General features: G+C 38.9%; 1 protein-coding gene across 10 annotated transcripts in view; it reads right to left on the reverse strand.

Annotated features, from left to right (window-relative positions):
- The window catches only part of LOC102208390 (LIM and calponin homology domains-containing protein 1), a 79,665-nt gene that overhangs the window by 27,085 nt on the left and 43,450 nt on the right, over nt 1–9,130 (reverse strand). For all 10 annotated transcript variants that reach the window (XM_005726541.1, XM_005726536.2, XM_005726535.1 and 7 more), the window contains exons 5-7: nt 7,708–7,738; nt 4,482–4,592; nt 2,894–3,092 (exon numbers count right to left, since the gene is read on the reverse strand). In XM_005726541.1, the coding sequence (XP_005726598.1) occupies nt 2,894–3,092; nt 4,482–4,592; nt 7,708–7,738 (341 nt within the window). The remainder of the gene's footprint in view (nt 1–2,893; nt 3,093–4,481; nt 4,593–7,707; nt 7,739–9,130) is intronic.

The raw sequence follows: 9,130 nt of genomic DNA on the forward strand, positions 1-9,130 counted from the left end.
ACTTATCAAAACTTAAAAGGAAATTCCACCACAGGTAGCGGTATGCTAAACTTCAATCTGCCTCCTCAGTTCATCAGCTATCAACTCTCTTCGTTCTTTTCAATCTTTGGATGATATGTAGGTGTCAGCAGTTTGACAGTGTGACTAATCAGCTGTGAGTTACATGTGTCGGTGGAAAAATTGATTAGGTAATGCTTCTGTAGTATAAACAAGAGAGGTTGAAAGAATGTTTGTGGCAGCTTTTTTCGAGGCTATTTTTAAGAAAACAGAGCCCATTTATTCCATCAAGTTTCTTTTTGCGTAATAGTGGAATACCCTTGAAAAGCTAATTTTGGGTCACTGCCGGAAAAACTTGAGTTATTGTCAGATTTGGGAGTCGTCAGGCTGGTGTTGCTTATTGTATGTTTAATTCCCACTTCAAGCATGAAGAGAACGTAGCAGTTTCTTTTTAGGGCTCTATTAAAAGTATATAGTGACTTGTGGGACACCCTGTATAGCGATATCTTGCCTACCTTTATTAGCAAACATGAGTAGACAGACAACAACAATAAACATTTGCCTGGTTTTCTTAACTCTTTCAAGCTGCATGTGCATGTGTGTGCATGTGGTTAACAAGATCGCTAATAAAAGGTTTTCTACCCGCCTGGCACCCCACCAAGCCTACACAGTCCATATTTTTTAATAGACAAAATGACAGCAGGCAGTGCAACCTACGTTAAACTTGAAAAAAAGGTTTAAAAAAAAAAATAAAGAGAAACATGGTAAGGGGTCAACTTTCAGTAGACTGGCTAAAACTTGTTCATTGGCCCATATTTAGGATGTTTTGGATACCATCATCCTAGCACTTTTTTTTAAAAATAGCGAATATTGCTTCTACAGCCAAAAATGAAAGCTACTTATCTACAACAATAAAGTAAACACTTAAAAAAAAAAAAAAACACACAGGATACATTGCGGATTTTTCCCTAAAGCACTATAGTTTGACTGTTGATGACAACAAGGGACAACAGTTTCCTTTTGCACTTCCCTCAAAACAAAAACATAATCAGACAGGATGCTTTTCCTCAGTTTTTCCCACATTCAGCACAGCAATGACAAGTACATTACACTGTGTGACGAACGCAGTAATCTTTTTTATAGTCTACCATTAAAATTTTATACCTTCAAATCCGCAAACAGTCTAGCAATTAGCAGCTTTCAATGAAAGCATGTGGCCAGTTTGGCATTATAAAATACTCATGTTAGACCAAAATGTATTTTTAACTCAATTTCTGACATCAGCCCAAAGCCACGTCAAAGGTTTTGCAGCTTATGCTGGTCTTGCAAGTGCCATGCTACCATGTCGGATGTCTTAAACTGCACATATACAGTAGTAAGCATTTCTCGTAATAAACAACAAAGCAATGTAAACACGTTGAGGGAAATCTAGAGACAAAGACAGAAATTAATGTGACAAATTTAAAAGTATACATATTTAATCTCTATTTGATGCCTTCCAAATAATTACAAAGATCATATTTTTACATATATACATACATTATATGTAACAATATCTTCTGTTCTCAAAACCAAGAGCTGTTAGTTTCATAATCCTTGACATACCAGTCAAGTGTCAGATCAAAACCACTGAAAGCTCCTTCATGAAACCACAACTCTTCCTCTTCTTTGTCTCAGATACTGTATAGAGATATGTCATACCTTCCTTAGTCTTTGGTGCCGTCACTCATCTGAGTGCACACTTAAAGAAACGCATCAAAAAGCCGTAACTAAGGACAAAAGGTTCAAACATCAAGCACAGAGATACTTTTGTGCAGATGGCAATGGTATGAGGAATGGTACAAACACCTTAAGACTGCGAGCTGGGACAAGTATGATAGCTGAGACTATTTTCATTCATACTAGATTTAATTAGATAAGCAACAGAGTTAATAAAGAAATAGAGTTATAAAATAAATCTACTGCATTGTGCATTTTTAGGGGAATTAAGGACTAAGATTTCATAGAGCTTTCCCTGAATAAGCAGGGTTTAAGTGTTTCACTGTTTAAACTACAGCTTAAAGTCTCCCTGCTTACTTCTTCATAAGGACAGGCTCTAATTTGTACTGTAACAAGAAGTACTTTTCAAAATTTCTAAACAAAAAGAAAGGACAAAACAGAAGCTGTGTGGCTGTTGCTGCCTTGCCAACTTCATCTTTTCATAAATTTTGAATTTTCCCTTCCAAAAAGATGAATAAATGAAATGCCTTTGGTGTTACATCACCTGCTTGTTGGAGCATATGTTAATATTACATAACTGAAATGTGTTTGAAACCAAAACAAATGTGGACAGATTTGTTATTGAAACTAGACTCTAGGATGTTTTCTGACACTGCAGATTGACGTCAGATAAGGTGAAGAACACAGAGAGCTTTAATACGGTGCGATTGTAGCCCTTGGTCTAAGAGAGGTAAGACACTGGAACTGAGCCCAGCCACTACTGAATTCCTTTTACAATGTACATTACCATGGCTTAAATATAACAAGAGCCATAAATTGACTTCAAAACAGTACAGAGATTATTCATGTTATTCTCTCAAACAGCCTTTGACTTGAACTGGGCGTTGTCCTGCAAAAACACAGCCAGAACAACAAGCCTTCATACAGTAGCATTCAAAGCACAATAAACCTCATTTATCTATATGTTGCATCTGTGCACCTTGCCCAACCTGCACAAAGACTTACTTCTCACTCACAGGAAAAACAGCTATAGCTAAAACAACACAATGGCTACTGAACATATTTAACCTGCAAATTGTGATTTAAAGGGTGGCCATTGTAACCAGTCTTTCACAGTCAACTAAAACTAGCAGTTCAGTGTGAATCGAAGAGTGTATAGACTAGATTTTTTTCCTACCATCACTGCTGCCGCGGGCGACCAGGACGTCTGGTGACGGGGTTTGTCTTGAGCGTGATCCGAAGGAGTCCAGGCTGTCGAATGAATCCTCGCGCCCGTGGCGTGGCGGAGAGAGAGAGTCGCTGCGCTCAGAGTCCCAGCAGTCAATGTAGCCACTGTCCCGGATGCTGCGTTTAGGGCTCTCTGCCTCTTCTGTCTCCTGAGAATGCATACACACATTTTACAAAATGCATGAGCACAAAAAAAAGAGTGATAACAAAAGGTGGAGAGTAATGAAAGTAATCAAACACCCTAAAATGAATTAGGAATTTTCACTGCATATTCCATCAGTCGTCACTGAAGTCCCCCAAACTTGTGTTGTTTGGCCTTTGTGTCCACTACAGCTGTCATGCTGCAAGTCTCCACTCTGCCCACATCTATTTTTCCAATAACCTCTCTCTTCTTCTACCTACATCACTCTTCATCATTTTCTCTTCACCTTAGTGACCCCTCCCTTTCTCTGTCCACAGCTTTAATGTGTTGTTGCAGCTAATGGAAGGTGGGGAAAGGCCTTTCCTGTCTACCAAAAGACTTCCTGCCCATGACCCCTCTACCATCTGTTATGCAACTCCCAAACTCTCCTAAATGTCTTTGTTATGCTTATAAAACAGGCTCTACAGCAGCAGAAGTCATGTGTGATTTGTTTCTTTCACTTTTACACAATTTAAACCAATATATTATAACTTATATACCACTATACCAGTTAAGTAAGAAAATATGCATCTCCCTCGTAACTCACCCTTTAACACAAGCACTTAAACTAAGCTTTTTACAAAAAGTAAATAAGAGTGCAGCTGAGCTCACATTTACCTGCTTAGTGCTTTTCAATCATCAGTTTTGGTAAGGTCCAGCTTCCATTTAGTAACTGTTGGAAGTGTGGCGGGAAGTGAATAGTCACTCTGGAATTTCATGCACCTGCACATGATGAGCTTTCCTTCATTTTATCAAAGTTTTTTTTGCTTTGTGGAATTATGGCTTTGTGTTGTCCGTCTGCAACGTATGAACATCTGGGAAAGTATTTTTGCTGAATTGGCAGCAATTTCCCAGTTTTACAGAATAGCAAAAGGACGTCACATAGTGGAATAAATTGCACAGAACTGACATCATGGCTACGAATGACAGTCACAGAGGGTGTATGCATGTGTGCGTCTTGAGGGTTTGCCATTTCTAACTTTTCTCCTTTTTCTTGGGTCATTAAAAAGGTAAAAGGTAGGTTAAATTCAATTTTCTTGACTGGAACTCGGGTGAAAGGTGTTTTCTCAGAAATGTTAGGACAGCGAAAAAACACACATTTTCTGAATCTCAGTTCCAAAATAAGTGATTCTGCAGAAGCTGTGTGTCATGCCTCAGGTCACTTTGGCTGTAGAAATGAATTACTGCAGGGATCAAATATTTAATATAGCATATGGTCTCCCTACCTATTACACTTTATAGCTCTGGTTACTAAGAGAGACATAATGGGGGGGAAAAGCAAGTGCTGACTATATTATCCATGTACTTGAGATTTCCATTATATTTTTATCGCTGGCATAAACATGAGCTATCCAACCTTTCGCATCTGTGACAGCAGGCCCTCAAACTCTTTCAGGTCCAACGTGGGCCCGTTGTAGGATGTACAGCTATTGGCAGCACGACCCAACCAGTAGATAGTAATTAAAACCTGAAGAAAAGAAGAAATGCAGACACAAATCATGAAAAAATATCAGCTGATCTTTCCAATAAAAGAAAAGCATGAAACAAATTAACCTTTTAAAACTAAAGAGCTACTTGATCACATTTCAATACCAACTCAAAGCACTCTGTCTTAATTCCAGTCGGCCTTACATCACCTTAAACAAATTGTACAGTCCAACAATATTAAACTTATTAATTTAGAAAAATAACATTAAAAATTAGTTTTCAAATCCTAATTGTCACTAGCAGAGAAAAAGCAGTCTGGGCAGCAGCCTCACAGGCCACTGGCATCCCAAGTCTTCAAAATGATACCCTGGATTCACACTGTTCACTAGCCTGTCAACTCAAAATATGCTACACGGGTGTATCTCTGGTATGTTCATGCAGCAAAGCAGTCAAATAGCTATAAATAATATTGGATGCATTGAAGGAAAAAGAAAAAAAACAAAGAAAAAACTACAACAAAACACCCACTCTCTTGCTTTCACTTTTCCCTTTTTTGTAAAACAGTGCCAGCTAGTTTCCTGGTAATTGCAGCCCAGCCTCTTCCAAAGAAGTGATAAGTTAGCAAACGCAGCTGGAAGAAACACAACAACACTGAGGCACTGTTCAGACACCGAAACTGGTCACAGGCACTTCTCTTGCTGACATATAGCCACCTTTCTGTGGTCACAGTGATTTATAATTGCCTGTTAGCTAGCTTAGTGCTGAGTATATCAGTTACCCGGTCATTCTTAACTCTCTGAAACACATTAACAGCAGCTGAATGAGCAGCTGAAAGAGCCTCTACTTTTGTTTTGGCACCACTGGTTGTAACAAATGCCCCAAAGTAACTGACTGTGGTTGAGGAACCAACGAACTGAAGTTCTTTTGTCAGCTAAATGTCTAAAATGCTAAATTTACACACCGACTCCAGCCAAAGGGAAATCACACAGAGCTGCACCTTTAACACTGTTGGCAAAGAGCTCCCAGCTATATTTACTGTGTCCATGTCAACGAGCTGTCCACAGGGAGCGCTTTGATAAGAAAGCTCAGCAAGGCTTAATGTGTTTATTTCAGTCATACTGTCAGTGTAAACAACTTCTGCCATTCAAGCGCAGTTGGAGGGAGTGCAAAAGAACCAGTCTGCTGATCAGAATAAGCACAAAGCTAAATGAGACCTTTTATGTGAAGCTGTGTTGGACGATGAAGATAAGTTAAACCTTATTAAAGGGTGAAACATCATTGAGCTGCAACTGGGGACAGTTCCATCGATCAATCATTGACTCTAACTATTATACAATTTTAGTTTCATAAGCCATATTTTCAGAACCACATGAGATTTTTTATCTAATATCCTGAAACTACAGAGGTGAAGCTGTGACAACACAGCTGCTGAGGTTTAGCTTCATTAGCTGCATACTGCAGCTCTCTCAGCAGCAGAATATGGAGTTTCTGTGTCACCACAATAGCAGATTCATGCCAACTCCCACTGGAACTGGGTCAGCACCAAATGTGTTTCACTTGCTTACTATTGTGCTGTAAACACACCCTTATCAATCCCAAACTCCACAATCACATTCCAAAACTCTGTCTGTATGATTTACACATGCAGCACTAAACCAACCAATACTTAACGAAGAGCATTCTTAAAGAATTTCAAAGGCAAACTTTAAGTACATGTCAGCGGAGTTTCGACAGTCAGGAATGAAAATAAACGACGTGACAGCAGAATAATGCATAGCGTCACACATGCTTTGCCTTGTCAATTTCAGCAGCTGCCTGTCAGTGCACACGTGGACAGACCTGTCAAGGAAGTTCCACTGGAAAACAACATTCACCTTTTTGGTTCATGTGCAAACACACTTAAAGTCACACACTGCAGGGTCATGAACGAAGCCAAAATTCCACCTATTATGTCAGGACCTCAGCACTATCCAGTGCATGCAGACATGCATACAGATACAGATTTTGTTTTGTTACCTCACAGTCATCACTATGCATAATCAGGCCTTCTTCTTCACACCTTTACCTGCTAAATAACAGTCTCATGAACACAGCAGATTCAGCAGTATCTTATCCAGGCATACCTCTTTTAAAAATGGTAACGTCCCATCTGCTGTTTGCTAAACAACACCTTTGTCATCACATCAGCAAATTCCTCTCGATGCAGTTTCGTCACCACTCAATATTTGATGTGTTGCAGAGACAGCTGCTGTCAAATCCTAGTCCTTAGTCCTGAATCTACAGAACATCACAGCAGAAGGTTCCTTGCAAAAGTGTTGGCTGCTGGGAATATGTTAGCCATTTGCCACCGCTGCAAATGCTGGCGTCCCCCATGTTTAGTCAGCTAAATGAGCTAACAGGCCTGACCAGTGCTGCAGTTCGACACTTTAACTTGTACAGTGCACAGCAGCATCACAGAGAGAGGAGGGGAGGACAGAGACATAGCGAGAGAGAGAGAGAGCGCGAGTAGAACTGCTTTGACTGCAGAGTAGGCAGAGCCAGCATTGTGTGTTCTACTTCTTAAAGCGGCATTATTAGAAAAAGGAAAGGAGGTGCTGATTTGAGCAGACAGTGACTATAACGGGCTTCTAAATAATTAAAAGGCTGAAAGAGAGGCAAGAATAAAGACGCCTGAAATCAATCTAGACTCACAGAATATGTAGAAATAGTTGACTTCGAAGGTGCAAGAAAACACTAAGCAAAAAATATGAAAAACCAACATACCATCTAAAACAAACAAAGTAAGATGCATGAACAGATGCACATAAATAGGGTAAAGTGGAAAGGTAATAAAGGATAATACAGACAGAATAGAAACTAGATATTTAACACCATTTCATAGTAAGACTTGTGTCAAGGTACTTTATGTAAAGGTAAATGCCCCACAATATAGAGAAAGAACCCCAGTGATCCAGGCCCAGGGACAAGAACGTAGAAAAGAGGAACAACTTTTTAACAGGAAAACACAGAGGTGGATCACAGATTAGTAAGAGCCATTGAAATCATGGATAGTGAAAGCAAAAAGAGAAACACAGCACCAGAATAACACTTTCTTTCCAAACATGTATTTAGCACACAAACAAATTATCCCACTGTAACCTGACAGTATCACTTACATTCTTGAGCTTTCGACTGCCGTCACTTCCCCTGGAGAATGAAACACAGAGAGAGACAGACAGAGGAGGTAGTGAGACTTCTGGTTCTATTCAGTGAAGTGCCTTACATAAAGATAACAGCAGACAACTTCAAGATGTGCCATCTCCCACATATCTATGTGAAACAGCAGAAAAAACTAAACTTTGTGAAATATAAGAATCTGCAGTGACTGTAGCCCACGCACAGAAAGCTAACATTTTGGCAAAACCTTTCGTTAACAGTCTTAGCAACTGAATAACTGCTGAAATAGAAAGGAAAGAAACACTGAAATTTAAAATGGTAAGTCCAGAATTCACAAAGAGAAATACTTTTGTAGTAGAAAGAAGAGACACGCGCTATAGTGGTAGCCTAGTGAGTTGACTGACAACTGATCTCTGGGAGGTGGAGCGTCTCTAAGAGAACACCACAGCGGAGGCCACTTAGCACCACAGACGCTGCCAAAATGAAGTGATGTGAATCTTGCGGATTACCATGTGAGCTATAAATGGGAAGTGGAATGAAGCAATTGTAAACCTGACTAAAATGCACTCATGTTGTAGAAATACAAATTTCTAGGCTGAGAGGTGAAAAACAAAGACAGAGAAAACAAAGGCTAAAACACAGACACATACAGGAAGTGTGAGACTTTGTTTTCTTAAATAGTCTCAATCACATAAAATCCACAATCTGCCTTTTCTTAAGCTGTGAAAGACACGTGAAGCCTGATGAATGGCCAAAAAAAAAAGAAAAAAAAAAAAAAAAAAAAAAAAAAAAAACAGGCAACAAAAACATTTAAAGTATTCTTAAACTAGAGTTGATTGCAATTATGTCCTGCCACAATCTTTGTACCTGGATCAGCGCAGCATGAGAGGATCACAGGATCAATAAATTGTTAGAATTGATACTTGATTAATTAAACATTAGCAACTTGGGAAAAGCCAGAATAGTTATTATATCTTAGTATCAAGGTCAACAAAAATAACTAATGTATATCATACCAGCATAAGGTCATTTCACAACATTTTACTTTTTTTTAAAAAAAATATATCTTTATGGACAATGTATAAAAGGTCAACTTAAAAACAATTAATTATGGGAAACTCATATTTAGCTTAAATGTTACAGTTTTTTAAAATTAAGAATAATAACCTTTAATTTGGAAAAAAAGCATAATGGATGGGAGGGATACCAGGAAACTATGTATAGCCAAGAGGTGAACACGAATTAGACTGGAATTATCTTTTGCTGGGCTGCTTATAGGCAAATGTAGAGGAGTTCAACCAGAGATGCTTGCGCACTTTTTCTTTTCATGTAGTACACTTGTTTTCATCAACAGTACATTTCCCAAGACTCCAAAGACTGCTGAACCAACCCATTTGTTTGATGTATAACTGCACAAAGCAG

Source organism: Pundamilia nyererei, unplaced genomic scaffold, assembly GCF_000239375.1.
Source record: "Pundamilia nyererei isolate P.nyererei 1_Seehausen unplaced genomic scaffold, PunNye1.0 scaffold00020, whole genome shotgun sequence".
NCBI classification, from domain to species: Eukaryota; Metazoa; Chordata; class Actinopteri; order Cichliformes; family Cichlidae; genus Pundamilia; species Pundamilia nyererei.